Source organism: Amphiprion ocellaris, chromosome 16 (genome assembly GCF_022539595.1).
Source record: "Amphiprion ocellaris isolate individual 3 ecotype Okinawa chromosome 16, ASM2253959v1, whole genome shotgun sequence".
Classification (NCBI taxonomy): Eukaryota; Metazoa; Chordata; class Actinopteri; family Pomacentridae; genus Amphiprion; species Amphiprion ocellaris.
This window is the reverse complement of record NC_072781.1, coordinates 21274211-21299509: the sequence shown is the minus strand read 5'-3', so window position 1 is coordinate 21299509 and position 25299 is coordinate 21274211. Positions and strand designations below refer to the sequence as shown.

The following is a 25299-nucleotide window of genomic DNA, read 5'->3' as shown; positions in this document are numbered from 1 at the left end:
CAAGATGACTGACTAAGTGAAGTGAGCATCCTGTGTGTGTGTCTGACTCTACACACACCTCTCATCAGTTATAGCTGCTAGTTAACCACACAGCGTGCTGAGAGGATAAAGTCTGTCAGGCTTCTTTTTGTTTCTATGTTTCTTTTGTCATGGGAAAAGTGCATCAGAGAGATGTATTATTTTACTGTCAGTAGGTTGCAGTGTGTTTCCTGTGTTTCTAGAGGCAATGAGGCATAGGTTATATTATTTCACTAAAACTATGTACATGCATATTCATATAATTTTGGACTATTGCAGGATAAATACAATAACAATAATAATTAGAAGAATTTGAATTCTGATTTTCTCAACCTGTTATTTAAAGTTTGTTTGTTTATAACATTTGTATATATAGACAAATTAAATATAATATGCATAAATATAAAATATATAACTTTTATAACATTGCTGTCTTGGGCAAAGTGGATAGTCAAACTCAATAAAAGCACAAATACATTTAAATACATGATTTCTGTATCATTTAGGGTTGTTTTTTTTTTTTTTTTTTAATACTTTATTATTAGCACTACGGCTAATAAAGGGCAGATTAAGAATCAGTACCATGGAGCAAATCCGTGGCTATACAGTTTATTTCTTGAAAAGGTATGAAATTTAAAAGCAAGGCCTCCAGGAAGAGCAGCCACAGTTAAACAGTTCAGTGTCTAATGGTGAGCTAAATTCAACTGCAAAATAATAATAGTTTGATGGACCCCATCAGGGTTTGAACCACTGATCTTTTGATTAGCAGTCCAGAAACTTAACCATTGCACCACTTCTTCCATGTGACATTCTTCCTGAATATGGGTTGCTACAATTCAGCCAGTTATGTTGTAAGGTATGTTTCTATATAGTGTTTCATATTCATGCTCCATGTGCCTCCTTTTAACTTTGAGCACCTGCCCCTCCAAAGGCCTCTGCACGGCCCTGCAACAGATAATAATTAGGTCCCACTCCGACCGGTCCGGGGAATGGATACGCTATCTCAGCTGCAATCTGAATGAAAGTGATATGTTGCGAATTTGCAGCAATAGGCGTCAAGGGGTTAATGCAACTTTGGACAGAAATAAATGCTGTGACATTGCAGAAGCTTATCGAAACGATGCTACAGAGAATGTGTGTCATTCTCGAAGCTAAAGGTGGTCCAATGAAATCTTAGAGTGTGCAACTTTTTTTTGGACGGGCAGTGTATATGACTTAATGACTTATGTTTTTTAGTGTTACTTATAAAGTAGATGTATTACTTTGTGCTTTTAGTGTAACATGGTAGCTCACATGGCTGTGCCTGTGTTTCAGGTATTTTCGAACATTTCGAGACAATAAATATGTCTACATGCTGCTGGAGGTGTGTCTCGGTGGGGAGCTGTGGACTGTGCTGCGGGACATGTGAGTGTAGGTCCTTTCGCTAAATTCATTCAACACCTACACATGTAAATATCCAGGAACTGCTATTTAAAGAGTAACAGACTGAAAAATGTGTTCCATTGCCCTCTCTGGTTGAAAGTTTCCAGTTATTGCAATCTGTCACTAATAGTGGTGTACAGTGTACTGACACACTGTGGAGTATGGCTCTTTACAACTGCAGTAAGATGGCAACATGATTTAAGTCACTCTATAAAACAGCACTGAGCTTTATCATTACTTTGGCAGCTTGAAAACGCAGCATGTGTGAGTGTAAACCTGGGGTGTCATACTCATTTTAGTTCAGGGGCCACATACAGGCCAGATAGATCTCAAGTGGGCCGGATCAGTAAAATCAGAGCATAACCTATAAATAACCACAACTCCAAATTTTCCCCATTGCTTTTGTGTAAAAATGTACAAGTACATTCTGAAAATGTTCACATTTGGTCTACTACCTTCTTACAAAACATTATGAACAACCTAAAATTTCTGAAGAACAATAACTGCAGTTTCAACAACATTATGTCTCAGTTTATCATTTATACATTACAACTTACAGATCACGGTGTAGCTACAAAGGCACAAAACTTGTAGTCACAGGTATTTGAAACTGAACAATATAGTGTTTGACTGTATGATCAAAACAACTTCTCATTAATGTAGAAATTATTTGAAATTTACAATTTTACAAATTTACAATTTGCAGTTAATGTCTTGCAAAGTCATCCTTCGGGCCGGATCGGATGCGCTGGTGGGCCGGTTTTGGCCCACAGGCCAAATGTTTGACATCCCTGGTGTAAACATTCTATTTATAGACTCAAGGAAACCACAGTCCACCTTAGAATCGTACTGAAATGGTGGTGTAATTACATTACAAATGTTATGCAGAAAACAACCTTTGCAGTAGAATACTATGATGTCTTTAACAGAGCTCCAGTCAAATCCAATCAAAGGATGGAACACCATGTGGAAAACATAGTAACAAACATAACACGTTTTGAAAAGGTTCTGCCAACTAGTGTACATGCCTGTAACCATACATTAATCTGCACTGTGTATATTCATAAGATGTATTGTGTCATTGATGAGGTGATCATTTTCTAATCTATCAGGAGTTATTTCGATGAGCCCACAGCAAGGTTTTGTGTTGGTTGTGTGTTGGAGGCCTTTGATTACCTCCACACTATGGGTATTGTCTACAGAGACCTGAAACCTGAAAACCTTTTACTGGATGCAGAGGGCTATGTCAAAATGGTAAGTCACTTTTCTAAATATTCGTGACATTCTTTTAAAGAGCGTTTTCCATTCTGGGTCTGCCTTATTTTAATATGTATTATTAATTCCTCTCTATTTCCACAGGCAGACTTTGGCTTTGCTAAAAAGATTGGCCTTGGGAAAAAGACCTGGACATTCTGTGGGACTCCTGAGTATGTAGCCCCAGAGGTTATCATGAACAAAGGCCATGACTTTGGAGCTGATTGTTGGTCCTTGGGAATTCTTATATTTGAACTTCTCACTGGCAAGTAAGTCATGAAGATAGAATATTCTGAATTGCTAAATCTTGCACTTTTTGAAGAGGAAATTAAAGTCATTAGCTTTTCAAACTTTTAGGTTACTGTTTGAACACTTTGGACATCTTTCAGAGGCGGATGGAAAGTTTGATGCAGCAGTACTATTGAGCATCATCAGTTAACTGTGCAAATTTCATAAATGATGGCAGATTGTTTGAAACAGATAAAGTATGTAGATGGTGAATAATACAGGTCTGACCACTGAGCCTAGTGGTTGGCAGGGACAGGAATAATTGACACCTAATTATTGAAGTCTAGATAGTCTGACTCACATGTTTTTGTAGGGCGTGGGTATAAGCCTTGTCCTTCCCTTCCATCATTAGCCTTTAACTCAATTTTCTAACCATGCAAATGTTCCACCAAAATAAACACCCACTCATTATCTATAAACCGCTAAATCCTCATTAGGGTTATAGAATAGGCTGACTAAGTGAGATCATAGTTTATCAACCCAGCTTGTTATCATTAACACTTGTATTATCTTCAAATTTACTAACATCTTTTATCCTTCAGGTCCGTTTGACTCCAGCAATTTAAACCTCCAGAAAATGATTGTAATCAAAATTTTTCCCAAAATCAGGTACTTTATGTCTGTTTGTTGACTACCTAAATAGCCCTTTCAATAAAACAACCCCCCACCCACTTCCCTCATACATCCAGAGTACCTGGTACATGACTATGGAGACATATGCAGATCACAATAAAATCTCACTGACTGACCTAAAATTGGAAAAAGATATGTTTTTGGTGTTTTAATGACTTTATATTACTTCAAAGTACATATTTTTTTCTCTATAATGTTTGGAATGTAAAACAATTTCTCTCATCATGAATAGTAACATGTATTATGTTAGGGGTCAATTTGACCCCAGGAAAAACAAAAACAATTTTAACAAGTTCAGGGCCCTAAAGTTTTTTGAAGATTATACAATTGCATGTCATAGTGATCTCAATATCATTCAAAACAACCAAAGCAAAATTGTGCAAAATGTTGATATTTCTTATATGTTTTATACAGCTAAAAGCCTGGGGTCAAATTGACCCTGAAGAACACTGATGTGTACAATATGTATAGAGGACATTGAAAACATATCATCATGTTTATTTTATGATTACCCAGTTGCCCCCATTAAATTACAAAAAGTCATTAAATATGAGCTTTGATACGTGTCAATCTCGGCATCTTGCCAATCACACTGATGGATGAGAATCTTAAATATCTATGTGTCTAAAACTTACTATCATATTTATAGCATAGAAGATATAGAGCATTTAATCAGCTAGATTGACTGACTAGCTATTACTGGCAGCTATTTTGTGGATGTGCACTGCACTGATACAGTGAGCAGTCTCTTTATTGCATTGCGGCATTTTACTACTGAGTAATAAAGGAATATTTCAACATCTAGGGAAATTTTTCATTCTTACTGACAGTGAGTTTCAGAGATGCATAGCAGTCTTGTGTTAAGTGCAGAGCGGAACAAGGTTAGCCTACCTTTCCATTAGTGGAGTTCGTTTTATTGTTTTGTGCTTCAGGTGATGTGAAAATCTGTTTTTCTTCCAGTCCGCCCTTTTCTGGCTCAGACCACATTAAGATTTATACCATGGTCCTCCATGGCATCGAGAAGGTGGATTTTCCCAAGAGGATAGGCAAACGTCCAGACGAACTCATCAGGAGACTCTGCAAGTACGGTGAATCACACAGCATTATCAGATGTGAGGATAATACTGTGCAGTGAATGTTCAAACAGAGATGGTAACTAAGGAAGGAGCACACCAGCCAGTATCCTTTAGGAGAGGACTGGGTCATTGTGTTGCAGTGCTGGACTGAACTCAGACCACAGACATAGGTCATATTCACGTGTTACACTCATTTGTTTATTAAGTCATGTGTTAGGTTAATTCAGTCATGTGTCCTGGTTAAGATTTGCTTGTTGTTATTAAATCTGACACTGAACCAATATAAACATGTATTTCTATTCTTCTCAGGTTAAATCCAGTTGAGAGGTTGGGAAACAAAAAGAATGGTATCATTGACATCAAGAAACATAAGTAAGTTTACAGTCTAAATGACACAATTTTCTTTTCCTTTTGGTTATTATTTTTAGATTAGGACTGTGTTCCAAATTACATCCTTACAGTATGCATATAGGGGAACATAGCAGCTACTTGTAATATTGCGCCTTAAGGTTCGACTGTCATCTTCTAATTATTTTTTATTTAATTTGTACAAATCAAGTATAGCAGCAATATTATTAAGCCATTTAAGAGAATACAAAGAAAATCCCAATGTTAATTACAACATAGTAATTATTTAAAGCCACCTAACATTACAATATAAGATTTACAGTTGATTTATAGTAAGGTGTGTTCATAATAACATCAGGACCAAACTTTAGAATAAATTGAGAATGACAAACAATAAATGAATAAGTCAACATAGATGGGGAAATACAGTCTTATCTCAGCGATTTCATTTAGTGGGAAAATGTTTTAGAATATATATATAATACAGCTTTTGTGGTTTTACTCTTCTGATTAGTTTTGAAGATTTTAGAGGAGATATTTCTTCACTCTAGCTTTGTGTGTAAGAATTACATAACAACAAAGCTCATCATTTTGTTTTGCCAGATCTGACTAAATGTTATATTGTCTCCAAATATAAAAGCAGGAAATATTAAGATTTTTTTTATCCATTTGTGAATATCAAGCCAAAATGTGTGTATTACAGTACATGAGAATGATATATGGTCTGTACTTTTAATCTCATTTTTTCAAAATGTAGAGTGAATGAATGTAGTTATAAATAAAGTCTAGCTGCAAGATTTTTTTTTTTTTTTTTGTAGGTGGTTCCAAGGATTCAACTGGGAAGGTTTGAGATGTCACAAGCTGCTGTCTCCACTGAGGAGACAGGTGAGATTTATAAGCACAGACAGCTAGTTGAGTTTAAGAAATTGTGATCTTTTATGTGGAAAATAGGGAGAATGTTGTGTACATGTGACAGTAATATGGAATCTGCCATGGATTCGTTTTTCATAATGACAATTTAAAAAGAACATTCTTCACCAATTTGAAAAGGAATATAATGACTGGGTGATCATTTGTTGATGTAAAAAGCAAGAGCGAGTACAAAAAATATCCCCTTTTTTTATTAAGAGTTACTTTATATTGGGTGGTGCTATAGATGGGCTGGCCAAAATACAAATTCTTTGTGTGATCTCAAAGTTACATTGCTTTTGAACATTTTTCTTTATCATAGTCCACAACTTCTTGATGGGGTTTAGGTCAGGATTTTGGGGAGACCAATCTAAAACCTTAATTCTAGCCTGATTTAGTCATTTCTGTATCACTTTTGATGTGTGTTTGGGGTCATTGTCTTGTTGGAACACGCACTTGCCTCCAAGATCCAACCTTCTGACGATTTTAGCTTTTCCTGAAGAATGTGGAGGTAATCCTCTTTCTTCATTATTCCATTTACTTTATGTAAAGCACCAGTTCCACTGGCAGCAAAACAGCCCCAGAACATAATACTACCACCACCATGCTGGACAGTCGGTTAGGTGTTCTTGGGGTTAAGAGCCTCACCGTCACTCTTCCAAATATATTTCTGGTCATTGTGGCTAAATAACTCTGTTTTATTTCATATGACCCAAGAAATTCCCCTAGAGGGCCTTTTCTTTGTCCACGTGATCAGTAGCAAATATGAGTCAAGCCTTAAGATGTTGTTTTTGGAGAAAGGCCTTGTTGCATGATAGTCTTTCAGCTTATGGTGATGTAAAACTCCTGTGGATACTGACAGCTGTATTCTAGCAACTTCTAATTCATTGCAGACCCGCTTTTTGGTGATTCTTGGTTGATTCTTAACCATCCTGACCAACTGTCTCTCAGCAGCAGGTGATAGTTTGTGTTTTCAACCGTACCATGCTCTTTATACTCATGAACAATTTTTTGTACAACTGATTTTGGGATCTGTAGCTGCTTTGAAATGGCTCCAAGTGACTTTTCTGACTTGTTCAAGTCACTAATCTGTTTTTTCAGATCTTTGCTGAGCTCCTAAGACTTCCCCATTGTAGTGTTTATGGCTGATGCTAATGAGTGTGTGGAATGGTCACTATTTTTTTTGGCTCAGAGGAGTCACCAGCTGTAGTCAATTGTAATCATTCATGTGAAGTTAGGGTTAGGGTTGGAGTTAGCCCTATTTTACTGTAAAACTGTGAATCTATGTGTAACATCTTAGCTGTTTGGTTGTAGAAAAGCATTTAGGCTGGCTACAATCACAGTGACACGTTCAAATATTTTAAATAATTATTGAAGTTACTGTTCCGCTGTTAGATTAAGGCAAAAAAAAAGGAAGCCGACTTTCTAAAGTACAGGAAATGTTAAGTTGCACTTCATTAATATCTGAAAAAGAAAAGTGTTCAATGGCTGCAGAAGTTGTTTCTTTCTTTTACTTTAAGAGATTGCCCAGGAGAATCAAAACCATACAAGTGAAATAATAGAAAATCCAGTAATAATTAACAAATATTTCTATTGTTTCTGCAGCTGAAGGGGCCGATGGATCACAGTCACTTCGACATATTTCCTCCAGACACAGAGGAACCTCCTGATGAGCTGTCTGGCTGGGATAAAGACTTCTGAGGACTCTGATAACAAAGACTTAAGCATCAACTGTGGATGAAACTTGAGGCTGAACAGATATCTTTTTGTACTGAAAGTATTGTTCATTGCTGCCAGACTTTTTGCATAACCTCTTTTTATAAAAACAAATAAGCATCATTACATTCAGATAAATAACACAGAGGTATACTGTCGGCCTGTATCATGGCCTCCTTCTAGATACAATTACATACATAGAAGCCACACAGTGTTCAATCGGCTCGGCACTGAGCAACATGAGACATGACAACATTAAAAGGGCAGTTCATGCTCAACAACCATCTAATGTGGCCGAATCAAAACTATTCTGCAGAGAAGAGTGGGCCAAAAGTCCTCCAGGAGAATGTAAAAAGCTTATCACAAGCTGTAACAAACTTTTACTTGTTGTTGCTGCCAAGGGTGGAAAACCAGGTGTAGGTGGGCAATTGCTTTTTCACAGGGGGACTTAGGTTTTCAGTAAATCTTCAGAAAATGTATGTATTTATTTCATTTACAATTTGCATTTTGTGTTTTGTGGGTTATATCTAATGTTAAACACAAATATTAGTTTGATGATCTGGAACATTTAAGTGTGAGAAATATGCAAAAACAGAAGATATCAGGAAGGGGACAAATGCTTTTTCACAGCACTGTATCACAGATCCTGAAATACACAGCTACTATGACAATTGTTTGCCAAGTGGTATTGTGGCTCAAATTCTTTTTAACCCTAACTGCTGATATGACAATCAAGGGATCAGAACTTCCATTGCACAATAGTTTATTCTGGACCTGCTTTATTAAAGGGCAATTAAAAACTGGACCAGGTTTTAATCCTAATAACGGCTTCAATAGAGACTTATCTACTTTAATCTGAATATCATTCTTTGAACCTAGGAGCTTCAGAAGAAAGCAACTGAACTTCTCTTTTAGGTTCTTGAAGATGTTTACTTCTCATCCAAGAGGTTTCTTTGGTTTAACTATCAGATGGCGAGTTTCACATGTTCATAGTCACTCCAGCTCACATGGCTAATGCAGAAAAACCTCCTCTGTTTAGAGATAGCTGTTCCAGTTTGACATAGATGGCTTCCTTCATCCCTCCAGCTATGGGAGCTGGAGTGACTATAAACACCTGAAACTTCCTACCAGTCAGTTAGAACTGAAGAAATGTTGTAACAATCATGTCTGTGTAGATTCTCAGTTATTGGGGTCATGGTAATCATGGGAATATCAGTTCAGAGCAAATGGACTTCTCTTTACGGTTTTAAAGATGCTTCACCTTTCATTAAAGAGGCCTCTTCAGTTCCACTGATGACTGATGAGGAGTTTCAGACGTTTATCCCTGTGTGCATTCGACAGTTATACCTCTATTTGAAAATGAATGGCAATATTGGTCAGTCCTTTCAACCATTCACCATCTAGAGGTACATACATTTTAAGTTTTGCATGTTTTGTTAAATTGGATCTTATCTTTTACTGACTGTAAAATATGACAGGCTGAATACCCAGAAATAAACGTACACATACAACTCATGTGTAAGGTTAATACAGCATGCCTGCTGGTTTATTAAGCAGAGTAACCGAATATTTAGAGCACAACGTCAAAAATCCTCCTTTGTAGCTCGTTCAGACGGTAAACTCACTAAATCTGGATTTTGGGAAAAAGGTGAAAATGTAAACAACTAAAAATGGGTTCAATGATAATACTATCTAATAAATTGGATTTTGATTTCTTCTTGTTTTCTGTCTGAAAACTCTCAAAATTCAGAGTTTAAAGCAGGTTACTTTTAAGAATCTGAAAATGAAAGACCATGGATGACAGTAGCCCATAAACACTAACCATCATCAAGGTAAATAACCTGTCCTGTTTAAAAAAACAAAACAAAACTCCCTATTAGTGCAAAACAGGCCTCCACTGAGTGTTTCTTATTAAAATGATTGAATTTTAATTAATTCGGTTAATTAATTAATTAATTGATTGAGCCGGTCGGGCTATAGTGTGAGTACAGATGTAGACTTCAAAGGAGCAGTGTCTGTACCATGTTACCAAGGAGCAACATTTGAGAAATGTCTGGCTGCGTTTCAGCTTTTTATGTCATGCAGTAGTAGGAGGATTTGTTTGGGGTGTGCAGAGTTCTGGAAGTTGAAATGCCATTCATTTTCCTATAGTCCAAACTGTCTATTAGGTCACAGACCACTGAAGCTCATGAATGCAACATGAAACTCTGTCAACTGAATCATCAGTAACTGGATGAACAACCTTTTCAGAAAATATCTGTTTTCTTCAACAAGTCAAAAGCAATATTCTGTGGACAAAAAACTGAAAGACAGCAGTGAACCACAATTTAAAATTTCATTGACACATCTGAGCACAGATTTCTAATTGTGCTACACACGTGGACAAAATTGTTGGTACCCTTCAGTTAATGAAAGAAAAACCCACAATGGTCACAGAAGTAATTTGAATCTGACAAAAGTAATATTCTATGAAAATTAACCAATGAAAATCAGACATTGCTTTTGAACCGTGGTTTAACAGAATTTTTTTTTTTTTTTTTTTTAAATCATGAAACAAGTCTGGACAAAAATGATGGTACCCTTAACTTTTTTGTTGCACAACCTTTTGAGGCAATCACTGCAATCAAACAATTTCTGTAACTGTCAGAGCCTCCTCCATGTTTCACAGTAGGGACAGTGTTCTTTTCTTCATATGCTTCATTTCTGCGTCTGTGAACATAGAGCTGATGTGCCTTGCCAAAAAGTTCCAGTTTTGTCTGGTCTGTCCATAGGACATTCTCCCAGAAGCTTTGTGGCTTGTCAGCATGCAGTTTGGCAAATTCCAGTCTGGCTTTTTTAGGATTTGTTTTCAACAATGATGTCCTCCTTGGTCGTCTCTCATGAAGTCCACTTTGGCTCAAACAACGACGGATGGTGTGATCTGACACTGATGTACCTTGACCTTGGAGTTCACCTTTAATGTCTTTAGAGGTTCTGGGCTCTTTTGTTACCATTCATATTATCCATCTTTTCCATTTATCATCAATTTTCCTCCTGAGGCCACATCCAGGGAGGTTGGTTACAGTCCCATGGATCTTATATTTCTGAATAATATGTGCAACTGTAGTCACAGGAACATCAAGCTGCTTGGAGATGGTCTTACAGCCTTTACCTTTAACATGCTGGTCTATAATTTTCTTTCTAATCTCCTGAGACAACTCTCTCCTTCGCTTCCTCTGGTCCATGTTTAGTGTGGTACACACCATGTCACCAAACAGCACAGTGACTACTGTAACCCTATAAATAGGCCGACTGATTACAAGTTTGTAGACACCTGTGATGCTAATTAGAGGACACACCTTGATTGAACATGTCCCTATGCTCACATTATTTTCAGTCTTTTCTAGGCGTACCATCATTTTTGTCCAGGCCTGTTTCATGAGTTTATTTTTTAAAATAATTCTGTTAAACCATGGTTCAAAAGCAATGTCTGATTTTCATTGGATAATTTTCATAGAATTTTTATTTATTATTACTTTTGTCAGATTCAAATTATTTCTGTGACCATTGTGGGTTTTTCTTTCATTAACCGAGGGGTACCAACAATTTTGTCCATGTGTGTATATACACCAACGTTTTTTTTAATGAAAAAAAGCAAACCATTCTCTTTTAAAAAGCATGAAAATCAACTAAAATCAGTTTACTTTTGGATTGTGCATCAAAAATGGGTAATTGGGAATCCATGATGGGGTATATACAGGATTTCTCTCTGCATATGAGAGTACCTCATGTGAAATACTCTCCAGAGATAGTACAAGTGAAAAATGTCACGCAGTGCAACAATGTGGTCGTAATTGTGTTTCATACATAGCAAACCTAAGAACTATTCATCTTGTGGGGTGGGGTTTTGTATATTCTTTTTCTTCAGAATTCAAACATGTATGGTTAAATTACTAGAGTGAACAAGTAGGTGATCTACTGTGCTTGAGTTGCTGCAAGCAGTGTAAGGGTGGGTGGAGATGGCGGCAGTGTTTCATTGATTTACATAATCTGGAGGACGCAACTGTGTAGAGTCACATCTTAGGCATTTTAAGGCATAAGGGTCAATTCCAGAATTGGAGGACATGTTAAGACCCACCCATGAAATTTCAAATAATCCATGTACAAAATACTAAAACATGCAGTTATTGTGTAAATTTACTTTTCCTGAGACCAAATCTTAAAAAAAAACTAGGAGACAAGAATGTTTGAAAACATTTTTTAAAATACCAAATAAGTCTGGAGTTCCCCTAAAATACCATTTTTCTCATGTCCCACCCACCTGATGGCCAAATTAAATTGCAACTATAACAGTTGAAATAACATTTAAATTTACTTTTTTTCTGGTATTATTTTTTTCATTGATGTCTGTTGTATTTGTGGGAACATTTTTTTAATCAAGATAATATTTTAAGTAACAATTATTATGCATGGCACGTGTGTCCCACAACAACCCTGTTAGCATAACCTTTTTAGCTGCTAGAAGAAGAAAACAGTGAATCACATGATAGGTTGGAATTAACATCAAACAGTTTTCCAAAAGAATGGGTAGAACAAAGCCATTTCCTCTTTTCTATTTTTCATATTTTCATAATATTGTCAGCCTTGATTGAATGTCTCACTCTACCTCATGCAACCCTGTTATACATATTATCAGGATAAGACAAATCATTTACTTTCTGCTTTACATTTTTCCATCAGTAAGTTTGTCCTCTTTGTCAGCAGTAACAGCTAGCTAAATATTTAGCTTCTACTCCTTAGAAAACGCTAACATTAGCATGGATTAGCAACGCTGTTACTGTTATTAGAGTAGTATTATCAAACAACAAATAAAACGTCATAAAAATGGTACCATTGATGTATAATGTGAACCAATCAAGCTTTGGATAGTTTATTACCTATTATTGATGAATGTGTAGCCGAAAATTGTAAAAGAGGAGGTTGATTTTTCAAAAATTTTGAATTATTAGGAAAGTCATGTTGATTAAGACTTGAGGTATGCATTTAAGAGTTAGTTTTACGACAGCAATGGAGCTCTATGACATCAATGAATAAGCTGAACCAGGATTTGGAGAAGTAAATAAAACAACTGGATCAATACATTACTGGTCTTAGTCTTTTCATGGAATTTGTTGATAAAAAAAAATCCAGAAAATCATCACAATTATCGATTAAAGAAGTTATGATCAGCAGTTCATACAATGTGTGGAAACAGGAGGTAAAGATATCTTACATCTTGTTCTTCCTTGAAAACAAACAATCAGTCATTTGCCTCTATAAAATAATGCTTTAACATTCTTTGCAGTTATGTTAGATGATTCTTAGTTATGTTACCATGGTTCAGCGAGCTGTAGTACATCAACAACTGATGAAATTAAAAGTACACTGATTAGAATGATCAAAGACTCAATATTATCTATATTAAACAGCTCTTTAAAATAAAAAAATTGAAAAAGTAATACAACATCAGATCATACACAATAAAAAAAAATCAGTGGACAACTACAATTTCCACTGAAGTAGATTCTGCCGTTAACCACCCATTCATGGACATCAGGAGAAATGAAATTGATTTTTTTCCTCAGTGGGTCCTGGTGCTATTCTTCAAAAAGAGGGGGAGGAGAGAGTTTAAGCTGGAAACTCTCTGTTCCTGATAGGGCTGTGCTTAGAGAGCCTGTTTTCTCATAGCTGTGGCCATGGGAGAGTTCTGAAAGGATAGACAACTGGAAGACAGAGAAATGAAAGTGGTCACACACTGACTTTTCAATTCACTCAACAATTGCAAAGACACATAATTTCAACACAGTTACTTAAAAAAGGTGATTCCCTCATCCATTATGCACATTACTTCTTTTTCAAAACCTTCAAAAAGTACCACAAGACTGTAGTAACTTTTTTTTTTCAAAATTGGGGAGCTTTTTTCAAATATTTTTGTTTCCATTAATCTTTTCAAAAAAAAAAAAAAAAAAAAACTCTGAATCTCTGTGCAGAGTTCATCCTGTTCCTCGTTCATCTGCGGAGGTTCTGGGTCTTCCTGGTTCAGAATGGTGCTGAGTTCATTCTGTTCCTCTTTAATCTGTTAAATCGTTTCCAGATTTAACCAGACAGTCTGGATGTATCAACACAGCCAGAATTCAGGAAAACCGTTGCTGCGTCTTCTCGAGTTCAGTTCAAGGTTTACGTGTTCCTTATTTGGGACCAAAAGCTGAGTTCTGTTAAATATTTTGACTGAATTTCGCTAATTTGTATGTTTCAAACCTGAGAATTTTTCTATTTTCATCCTCAAAAAATATCTTAACATGGAAGAAGATTCAATACTTCCAGAAATAAAACAGCCATGAAGGGCACAGAATAGTTTCCATCAGATCAGAATGATTGTATGAACATATACAAGGAGTCAAGAGTAACCAGTACAGGTGTTGGTCACTACAAAATCAAAAGATTGAAATTCACAATTTAAGTATATTTAGTGATGAAAGTTCTACCTTTATACTGTAAATATTTCTAGAGTTCCAGGTCCTTGAAGTACATAGAAGTTGGTCCAGATTTATCACTTTTTAATGGACTTTTTCAATCATATCTGAGCCTCAGAACTTCATCAGTACAGCAGACAGACACATGACATTTTAGGAAGTTCTAAATAGAAAACGTTTTGTGCATATCAAGAAGGTTATAGGCCTCCTTCTGCAGGCTATGAGGCTGCAAAACTGGGGAACTAGCTTTCCTGGTCTAATAGCATACATTCTTCTGTGTATGGTCCTGTGAGCAGCTGGGAATGAAATGGTGGGCTGTCTCTAGGTACAGTATATTGCTTGATGCATCTTTGTTCCAGCTTCTATATGCCAAATCGCCTAAAGACCACAAAAACACACATGGGTCACTTTGTGTGCCTCGGTAATCACATGAGTAAGCAGAAAACAGCACCCTCCATTACTACTGGTTAGTGTCCAAGCACTGCAAAACTAAATGTTTTCAGGTTATAATGTGAGATATTTAGATTAATACCCTGGATGGTCCTTGGTATAAAGAACGTATCTGATCCCAGGACTGCTCCTGCTGAAGGTCCAACGTTGCCTCAACAAACACCTGGTGCACAACAAACAACCACAAGCCACGTAGTCAAGGCATTAAAATTAAGCTTTCATTTGTAACATTGCATACAAAGTACAAAAGGGCATCTAATTAAGTATAAGAGAAAGCATCACTGTATTGAATATTAATTTAATTATGCTCATATTTAGTTGATCAGATTCATGTTGGACTTACAACAGCCAGATTAGAACGTTTATATCAAAGTTTATGTACTGCAGCTTCATCTTTCAGACAACCGTGTCCTATTTTCACAAAAACCATGTAAGATTTTTTTTTATTTGACTGGTAGAAATAATAGAATTGGAAATTATTTATAGTATTTCTCTTGATTTCCAAAATGATTACTTTCTAGAATTATGACCCAAGTTTTGTTAAACTGGGAATTATAAAAGTAATGTAAAAATGTTGAGGAGAAATTGCTGGAGAGAAGTACTATACTGCAGCATATTAATCACCTGCAGAGCCAAGGAAGGTGGGTCACCAGCTGTCTTGAATGTGAAGCCACAGTGCCATGAAAATATATTTGCCCCCATACAGAAATCTTTTGTTTTTGCCTATTTGTCACACTTAAATGTTCCAGATCATCAAACTAATATTTATTGAATATTTGACAGAGATAACCCACAAAACACAAAATGCAGTTTTTAAATAATGATTTATTTTAAAAAAATATTGAAAATCTATATTTGTCTGTGAAAAAGTAATTTCCTCCTGAACCTAATAACTGGTTTTCCACCCTTGGCAGAAACAACTGCAGTTAAATGTTTAAGATGGCCTGTGATCAGTCTTTTACATTGTCATGAAGGAATTCTGGCCCATTCTTCTCTGCAGAATAGTTTTAATTCAGCGACATTAGATGGTTTTTGGGCATGAACTGTCCTTTTAAGGTCTTGCCACAGCATCTCAGTTGGATTCAAGTCCAGACTTTAACACAGCCACTCCAAAAACTTCATTTTGTTCTTTTTGAGCCACTCAGAGTGGACTTGCTTATGTGCTCTGGGTCATCATCAGTCCATCAGTTATGACAAGTTGTCCAGGTCCTGTGGAAGAAAAGCATCCATTTTCTCCCAGTTTCTTCATTATTGTAGAATCATGTAGTCAGACCTTAACTGAGGCCAGTGAGGTCTGCAGTTCTTTTGATATACGTCTGGGTTCTTTTGTGACCTCCTGGACTAGATATCAACATGCTCTTGGACAAATGTTGGTCATTGGTCCATTCCTAGGAAGGTTCACCACTGTTCCATGTTTTCTCCATTTGTGGATAATGTTTGTCACTGTGGTTCTCTGGAGTTCCAGAGCCTTAGCAATGGCTTTGAAACCCTTTCCAGACTGATAAATGTTAATGACTTTGTTTTGCATCTGTTCTTGAATCTCTTTAGAACGTGGCATCATGTGCTGTTTTTTGAGACCCTTTAGTTACTTCACAATGCCAAACAGGTTCTATTTAAGTGATGTTTAGATTCAACAAGCCTGGCAGGAATCATATATGAGTGTGGCTGGTGTCACTGAAACCAACTGGTAGATTGGTAGCTAAAGGGGCAATTACTTTTTCACATAGGGAAAGACAGGCTGGGCACCATTTTTCCTTCAATAATTTCAATCATCATCTAAAAACTGCATTTTGTGTTTTCTTGGGTTTCTTTGTCTTACACTAAAATTAGTTTGATGATCTGAAACATTAACATGGGACAAATATGCATAAATAGAAGATTTCTGTAGGGAGGCTGATACTTTTCACAGCAGTGTATTTGTTGATGGCCTCCTGGGATCTGATAAAACCTTACCTTCTTCCTGTTAGCCACTGCTCCTCCGTCATGATGCACTGATGTAACATGCGTCTGAGGCACAGAGAAAAGGTTGTGTCAGGATTGCTAGATACTGTAAGACGTTCTTAAGGTTTAGATTGAAAGTAGTATTATGACAGTAACTAAATCCAGTTAGCATGAACTTAAGCTGCCACCACACAAGTAACATCAGATCTTCTACAGTTGCTGTGACCTGAAATATTTTTGTGTAATCACAGATATTGGGAGCACAATCTTGCCAATATGCAAATGTCAGAGGTTTGTCTTTTCATTCAGTAACAATAATCCCAGAATACATAACATTTACCACACAGTTTGGACTGTGCTGATGGATACAATCTGTACATTTGAAAATAATTAATTCTAAAAGTTTGATCATAGCTAAAACAGCGCATATTAATACTGGTGATATACAAAGAAAAATGGCATTTTGTTGTTATTGATTGTTGATATTTTCCGAATAAAAAACAAACAAAAAAAAGCTGGTATATCCCGTAAAAATAATAAGTAAATCCTTACATTTATCACACCATGAAATCCATAAAATTAGAATAAGTGGTTGTAGATTGGGTGTCAATGATTCAAAGCACCTTAAGGAGTGACAGGTAGACTCCGTGGTATTTAAATCTCTGACAGGTAAGACCTGGAGAGGTGCACGGTTTCATCATGCCAAAATCTAAAGAGCGCTGTAAGGCCTTTTGGGAAGAAATTGTAGATACTTGTGAGTCTAGCAATGGATTTTAAAAGATCCTCAGATAATCTGAAATAAATTTTTCCACCTCAAGGAATATAGTCTTAAAGGGTTCGGTTTGTTAAAGGAGTTTTTTGGTTCCTTCCCACTGTCACTGACTGTTTGCTCATAAGGAATCAAAAGGCAGCTTTTGATTGTTGGGTTCTCTGTTCTTTGTTTAAAATCCAGAAGGCCTTCACATTTCTATGTGAAGCGGTAGGAGATGACATATGTTGTGAACTGACACTATATACATAAAAGTGAATTGAATTGAACTGAATCCACATCTGCCTCCTGATGAGTATTTCCTATCTGTTGGACAGTTATTTGGAGAGGATCTTACTATTGTGAGAATTCTTCTGTCATCAGTAATGGAGGACTTTCTTGCCAGTGCCTCTTTGAATATTGTGCTCACTTTTGTGCTCTTCTTAAGCATGTTCTAAACATTTGATTTTGGCAACACTAAGGTCTTACAACTGGGGAATCACCAACACATGTGAACCCAAATGTTCACTGTAATGTAATCAACAGTCCAAGGGTTGGAAGTGTGATTTTAACAGTCTGTTTAAACTGCTCAATGATTGTAATAAATCTGTTTTTATCTCTGGGCCTGTCCCCTCCTTCTGTCTTGGCACAAAACATTTGAGCAGCTGCTCAGTCTTGTATTATGGCTTTAAAATCCCAGTAATCTTAAGGAACAGGACTGTCAACCGAAGGCCAACTGCTGCCCTTTTTAACTGCATTTTAGACATTAAACCACTGATGGCAAAGGACTTTTTTTCAGCTCAACCAGGACAAAACTGAGGTCCTGGTCATTAGTTGTGAAGCTCAGAGAGAGAAGCTTAATTCACAACTCTCAGCTCTGGCATTAAAACCATGTGAACAAGTTAAAAACCTTAGAGTCATCTTAGACTCAGCAATCAGTTTTGAGTCCCACATTAAAAATATCACCAAGATTGCTTTTTATCACCTAAAAAATATTGCTAGACTGTGACCAGTCCTCTCTAAAACGAATGTAAAGATTGTAATACATGCTTTTACAACATGCAGGATTGACTACTGTGATGCTCTCCTATCTGGTCTCCGTAAGAAGACAGTAATTCCACTCCAACTATTTCTGTGATCTGTAAAGCACATTGTGTGACATTTTATTTGTATGAAAAGTGCTACATAAATGAAGTCTGTTTGATTGATTGATTGATTGATTGATTAGATAAGTGCTGTAATTTTTCTTTCAACAAGCCTAAATATATACAAATACCCTTTCATAAAATCAAACACGTACACAGTAATCACATGTGAATTACTTGAAAATATGTCGTCATCCCAAAAATGACAGGGGCACCATAATCAGCCTAGTTAGAAAACAGCCTACAGATGCTTTCACAGTGAACAGAAAAAGACAAACAGTGACTTTTATCTTCTTTAGACTCCAGGGAGCTGCAGTCATTTTACAGTTTGTTCCACCTAGTTAGGAAGCACACTTGTAACTAGCCTGTAACTTCTGTAACTCCTATTTATTTAACAGCAACATATTCCAACTAGTAGTGCCACAGTACAAGAGCAAACACACACCTGTGCAAGAGATGCGCTTCGACTTCTCTTTGGTTCAGTGGAAATTCCACTCCTTCCTCCATGGCTAGAGGAACACTTGTAGCACCTCCACCGCTGCTGGACCTCTGCAGCAGATCCCCACCCACAGTTCTTCTGCTGCAGGCACTGAAAGTGGTACAGGTGGCCACAGCTGACAAGACACAAACAAACATATTATTACCTGTATATACACTAGTAGGCCTAGTTACTACTACTACTCTTTAGATTTTTGACACTGTCCTGGAAATTAATTACAGGTTTAAAGATTAGGAGTTTTATGTAGACTTCATTCCTCCTCCTTATGGCCCTGCCATACTATTACACAGTTCAAAAAATAAAGGTACAAAAAACAAAAACAAGCTATTTGGCACCGAATATTGCTAAGAAGTCAGTCAGCATCTTCAGTGTCATTTTACCTGAACACAATGATCTCCTCTGCTGAATCTTGCCTCCTTTTGTAGTGCTGGAGGCAGATGTTACAGTAGTCTTGACGTGGGTGGAGTCCCCTTGTGACAGCAGCACGTAGGTGAGCCAGGGACCAGTGGAGGTCGTGGTTCAACAGACTGGTGGTTGTTTCAAGTAATGTCTAAAATAGAGTTCTTTTTCCTTAGTTTTTTTGTAAATATATTCACATATTCAATACAATACAATACAATACAATACAATACAATGACTTTATTAATCCCTGAAGGGAAATTCAATTGTCTGGTCTCATCTGTTTACTTTTGAATTAAATAGTCTGATTGCTGATGGCAAGAAAGATTTTCTGAATCTTTCTATCCTGCAGCGCAGGGAAAGGAGCCGTCCACCGATGTTTTAGTTGTTCACTGAGGCAGATTTGAAGTGGATGATCCAGCTTTGTCAAAATGACGTCCATCTTTCTAAGTGCCTGTCTCTCCATCTCATCCTCCAATGTGTTCAAAATTAGTTTGTATAGTTAGATTTGTACATATGACCAGTGCATTATTCAGTGATCAGAAATAAAGATCTGTTTTCCTGCTGTGCAATATAAACAAACAAAAACACTGAAAAACGTAAGGAGCTTAAAGATGTAGTCGTTATTTAGGATTTGTTTATTAACTAAATGTATTTGTAAGTGAGAAGAGAAGTTTCAGCCATGTGATTTAACACACACATGCACACACCACACACACGCACACGCACACGCACACGCACACGCACACGCACACACACACGCACACACACACACACACACACACACACACACACACAGCTTTACCTGTTCATAGTTAAAAGTGTCCAGCATCCCCAGAATGAGGCCCTGAATCTCTGCCAACTTCCCTCTGCCATAGACAGGGTCCTGGTAGAGACAAGCCAGCAGATAGGATCACGTGTCATGACTGCATCACTTACAGTAAAGATTTAAACACTGTACATTGATTAAAGATATTTATTACATATTCTACAAGACAGGCTTCACTTGAAAGTTATGTACCCCACATGCATTACCTAAATGTTTTTCATTTAATGTATGATGGTCTTCTCTATTGTTATTTATTTAGTATGCACTGTATACTGTACTGGGATGTGCACAGCTGTCTGCCACGGTGTCATTTTTTGTCACTAAAAGTCAGAACCTACTCAGAGACTTTAAAGGATATGGCAGGGGATTTTTTAGATTTTGATTCAATGATACACATCCAGTTAAAAAACTAAAACACAATGAATGTACTCTGACAACAAGCACTATCTGTATAACAATTTTCATACCAGTGAACTGGTCTCCATGTTTAAACACAGTATAAGGTCCTTCACTTAGACCATCTTTGGAGAGTAGCTCTTGAGAACTAGTTCTCTAGGTTTGTATGTACAGAAACTTTTGTATATTTAATGAAGGTAGATCCAGCTTTCACAGTTTTTAATTAATGTTATTTTCTTCAGCATTTTTGAGGCCTGCATGTCTTCATAAGTACAAGAGGCAGCCAAGGCTAGATTATAAATATGATATCAAAATGTTGGTAAATACAGGCTTCTTTTCATGTTATTTAGCAAAGTGTACTCTTGTAGTTTTGTGGCAAATAGCAAGCACAGTTTTTTTTCTATCAATAAAGGTTGATGTATGGAATCTCCTTCGTATTTTCTAGACTGCAAAAGAACCTCGGATTTCCATTGATAACTCTGAAGCGTTTGCTTGTCTCTTCGAATTATCCTTCAGAGTACAGTTACATCCATCATTAACAAACTGAAGGAATATGGCACATGCATACATCTGCCCACAGTAGGCCTTCCTCAAACAGCAAGTGTTTGAACCTCAGATTTCCATTGATAACTCTGAAGCATTTGTTGTCTGTTTCTAAGAGGCGGATAGTAAAAGTACTGTCCACATTATCATTTCATTGCAGCTCTGGTTACTGCTCATTCCCTTTCCAAGCAAAGTCATGATACAGACATGCAGACTCAAGTCCAAAATTAAGAGAGTTCTGGTATTCACAGGTCATTTTATAGCCATGTTCCTGCAATTAAGTTGACTGAAAATCAACTAATTTTTTATTGTTAATCAGAGGTTTTTCTGACTGGTGTGTCAGTAATGATAGATTTTGTTGCATTGAATTCCTACTTTGGGTCCTTTATCTTCAATAAAATTATTTGTTTTTGATTGTTCTTAAGAGATGATACTTCTAAGAGTTTGCAATTATTGAGAGGTAGCACAATTTTGAATTATCTGATGTGTAGGTAACAGGGGTGTACTCTCACTTAGAGCTGTATAGTGTAGATGTGTTTAATGTAATAGTGACTATTTAGAGCACACAATGCATGTGAAGGGGCAACAAAGCTGAAGAAGAGGTCTGTGAAGTTTCTTTATATGTATTAAATCTAAACAACAGGAACGATGTGTTACCAATAATTAAAAAATCCCTTTAAAGCAGATTACAAAAGGATGTACAAAGCGAAACATACACACCTGCAATATTTGCTGAATTATGGCAGGCAAAGAAATAAAGCTGCTCATACAGGTGAGAACCTCCATCGTCAGCTCCTTTAGCACTAAGACATTAAAAAAAAACATGACTAATAGCATCTTAACAGTACTATCAGCATTACTACCACTGCCAAGATTAGATTCTCAACAGAACAAAGACTTGTCATGACTGCTTCATTGAGTGAAGTAAAACATAAACTTGCTCAGTACCTACTGATTCAGGCAATGACAACAGTGATTCAGTAGAGTACGTTCATTTATAAAATGTTTGCAGAGATGCCTTTGATCATGACCTAAATAAAAGATATATGTCATATCAGAGTTTTCTACTGCAGGACAGCGTAGATCTGCTGATACAAAATAGTGTCTTTAGCTTACATGGCAGACTGGAGCCAAAAACCTTACATCATCTTTGGTCACATGTGTATTAATATAAAGAATTCCATGTGTAAATGTTTACCGTCACAGGTGTGTTTGGCATTGTGGCCTTTCACTTGTTTCTGAGAAGCCATCATGGCATCCAGAAGTGGAAACCACAGAACCTGTAAAAAAAAGAAAGCAATGGTTAAGTTGTGATTAGAGTCCCTCATTACCAAACAAACACAGTCAATATTATGTTTTTATATATATTATCATATACCAGTCAGGTATAACATTATGACCACTGACAGGTGAAGTGAATAACACTGATCATATCTTCATCATGGCACCTGTTAGTGGGTTGGACATATTAGGCAGCAAGTGAACATTTTGTCCTCTAATTTAATGTGCTACAAGCAAGAAAAATGAGCAAGCATAAGGATTTGAGTAAGACTGACAAGGACCAAACTGTGATGGTTAGACAACTGGGTCAGAGCATCTCCACAACTGCAGCTCTTGTGGGGTGTTCCTGGTCTGCAGTGGTCAGTATCTATCAAAAGTGGTCCAAGGAAGGAACAGGTGAACCGACGACAGGGTCATCGGTGGCCAAGGCTCACTGATGCATGTGGGGAGGTAGGTCTGGCCCATGTGATCCGATCCAACACATGAGCTACTGTTGCTCAAATTGCTGAAGTGGTTCTGATAGTAAGGTGTCAGAATACACAGTGCATTGCAGTTTGTTGCGTATGGGGCTGCATGACCACAGACCAGTGACGGTGCCTATACTGACCCCTGTGCACTGCCAAAAGTACCAACAATTTACATGTGAGCATCAGAACTGGACCACAGAGCAATGGAAGGAGGTGGCCTGGTCTGAAGAATCACGTTTTCTTGAGTGAGTGAGTGTGCGTCGCTTACCTGAGGAACACATAATACCAGGATGCACTATGGGAAGATGTGATGCTTTGGGTGATGTTCTGCTGGGAAACCTTGAGTCCTACCATCCATGTGAATGTTACTTTGACACGCACCACCTACCTAAGCATTGATGCAGACTATGTGCACTGTTTCATGGAAACGGTATTCCCTGATCACTGTGGCCTCTTTCAACAGGATAATACGCTGTGCCACATAAAAAGCACAGTTTTTGAGGATCACAACGACCAGTTTCAGTTGTTGATTTGGCTTCCAAATTCCCCAGATCTCAATCCATTATCGCATCTGTGGGGCGTGCTGAACAAACAAGTCCGATACATGGAGGAACCACCTCGCAACTTACAGGACTTCAAGGATCTGCTGCTAACATCGTGGTGCCAGATACCACAGCACACCTTCAGGGGTCAAGTGGAGTCCATGTCTCAACAGGACAGGGCTGTTTTGGCAGCAAAAGGAGGAGCAACACAATATTAGGCAGGTGGTCATAATGTTATGCCTAATCGGTGTACATTCAATATACCTCTCTTTGTTGCTGGTCCAGGTTCTGGCAACTTTGATGACAGAAGACAATAATGTCGTTCAGTGAATCCTTTACTCTTGTTAGCGTTGATTCACTGTCTTCCTCGTCCTTATTCTGACCTCTATTTTCTCCTTCAACTCCTCCGTCACTCTCAGCAGTGAGGAGACATAGTTTTTGGTTCAGTGTCTTCAGAGGGAGTGTAAAAGATATTAGTGACAATAACACTACATGAAATTCCAGTCACATAAACAACATTTACTTCCTGTGTTTAAATATTTTAAGCAATTATTATTTTATATGAATTCACATTTCTTCTTCATAGTCAAATTTCTATTTCTATTTCTACTTAACAACTTAAAATAACACTCATATCCATACTGATATGTGTGTATATTGATGACAGGTATGTCACTCAGTACAACTCAGAGTTAAGGTATTTATGTTTAAAAAGGATAGACAAAAAATAACTAGTTTAAATCAGCGGTATCAAACATACGGCCCGCGGGCCAAAACCGGCCCGCCGGATGGTCCATTTCAGCCTGCGGGATGACTTTACAAAGTGTAAAAATTACAGAGAAGATTTGTAAAAACTGTAAATTTGTATAACTTTAAATTTTAAATAATTTTTAGACCTTGACAAGTTGATCATAAAGTAAAATACTAGATTGTTCAGTTCCAGATAGCTGTGACTAAATGTTTTGCGCCTTTGTAGACACTGTGATCTGTCAGTTGCAATGCATATGTAAATGATAAACTGAGGTATAATATTGTTGAAATTGAACTTATTTTTCTTAAGAAATTTCAAGATAAAATTGTAAAAAGATAATTAATTAAATGTGACCATTTCCAGAACGTACTTTTTTTAACTAAAAAGGAAAAAAGTTGAAATTGTTGTTATTTATAGGTTGTTACGCTCTGATTAAACTGGTGCAGCCCAGTGGAGATCAAATTGGGCTGGATGTGGCCCCTGGACTAAAGTGAGTTTGACACCCCTGGTTTAAATCAGTCTAATCAATGAACTAATTATGACTGAGTGTTTTGTAGTCACCTCTAACAAGACAGCAAACGCTCCTTGAACATCTCCTTTCTTTTGCAGTAGATAGGCTCTAGCATCATTGCAGTGGTACTTCTCTGTTATCTAAAGAGAAAAACAGGAAATGTTAAAAAGGCTCTCAAATGAACTGGCTTAATGCAGAGAGTCAGTCATGTCGGCTACAAATCATAAAAGCACTCCCAGCTATTTAACAATCTAGTGGCAAACTGCAGAGAGCAGAAAGTTTCTGCTGCCTGAAAACTCTATTAGGGACTGTGCTGTCTTGCCCATACTTAGTGTAAATCCCCTGAGTATGCCCTAGATCAGTGGTTCCCAACCTGGGGGCGCCAGAGACCTGAGGGGGGAGCATGAAGCTTTGTCTGCTCTGAGGCTGTGATGTTATAAAAACAGATTTTTACATTCTGGATAAAATCAGAGTAACAGACTCACTGTGTCATCACAAGTCTACCCATAAGGCACCACGCTGGGGGGGGGGCTCTGTCCGGGGTGCAGCTTATAGGGGGGGCTCCAAGTCAAACAGGTTGGGAACGACTGCCCTAGATCAGGGCCACTAGTCCAGCTCTCCATTTCTTGGGTTAAGTTCTAT

The 25299-nt window shown here is 37.2% G+C and overlaps 2 protein-coding genes across 6 annotated transcripts in view; one reads left to right on the top strand and one right to left on the bottom strand.

Annotated features, from left to right (window-relative positions):
- LOC111586601 (cGMP-dependent protein kinase 2) overlaps positions 1 to 8985 on the top strand; it is a 30048-nt gene extending 21063 nt beyond the window's left edge. For both annotated transcript variants that reach the window (XM_023296360.3, XM_055018429.1), the window contains 7 exons: positions 1333 to 1422; positions 2553 to 2694; positions 2800 to 2963; positions 4576 to 4698; positions 5001 to 5063; positions 5858 to 5924; positions 7554 to 8985. In XM_023296360.3, coding sequence (XP_023152128.1) covers positions 1333 to 1422; positions 2553 to 2694; positions 2800 to 2963; positions 4576 to 4698; positions 5001 to 5063; positions 5858 to 5924; positions 7554 to 7649 — 745 coding nt within the window. In that variant the 3' untranslated portion in view covers positions 7650 to 8985. The remainder of the gene's footprint in view (positions 1 to 1332; positions 1423 to 2552; positions 2695 to 2799; positions 2964 to 4575; positions 4699 to 5000; positions 5064 to 5857; positions 5925 to 7553) is intronic.
- Positions 8986 to 11328: 2343 nt separating this feature from the next.
- vps8 (VPS8 subunit of CORVET complex) overlaps positions 11329 to 25299 on the bottom strand; it is a 71305-nt gene continuing 57334 nt past the window's right edge. For 3 of the 4 annotated variants that reach the window (XM_023296292.3, XM_055018428.1, XM_055018427.1), the window contains 10 exons: positions 24708 to 24797; positions 23660 to 23845; positions 22304 to 22385; positions 21826 to 21908; positions 20143 to 20223; positions 19319 to 19488; positions 18885 to 19053; positions 16559 to 16612; positions 14688 to 14768; positions 11329 to 13405 (listed from right to left, as the gene is read on the bottom strand). In XM_023296292.3, the coding sequence (XP_023152060.1) occupies positions 13280 to 13405; positions 14688 to 14768; positions 16559 to 16612; positions 18885 to 19053; positions 19319 to 19488; positions 20143 to 20223; positions 21826 to 21908; positions 22304 to 22385; positions 23660 to 23845; positions 24708 to 24797 (1122 nt within the window). In that variant the 3' untranslated portion in view covers positions 11329 to 13279. Of the gene's footprint in view, positions 13406 to 14687; positions 14769 to 16558; positions 16613 to 18884; positions 19054 to 19318; positions 19489 to 20142; positions 20224 to 21825; positions 21909 to 22303; positions 22386 to 23482; positions 23576 to 23659; positions 23846 to 24707; positions 24798 to 25299 lie in introns of those variants that run through there. The other variant, XR_008604330.1, reaches the window with a different exon arrangement.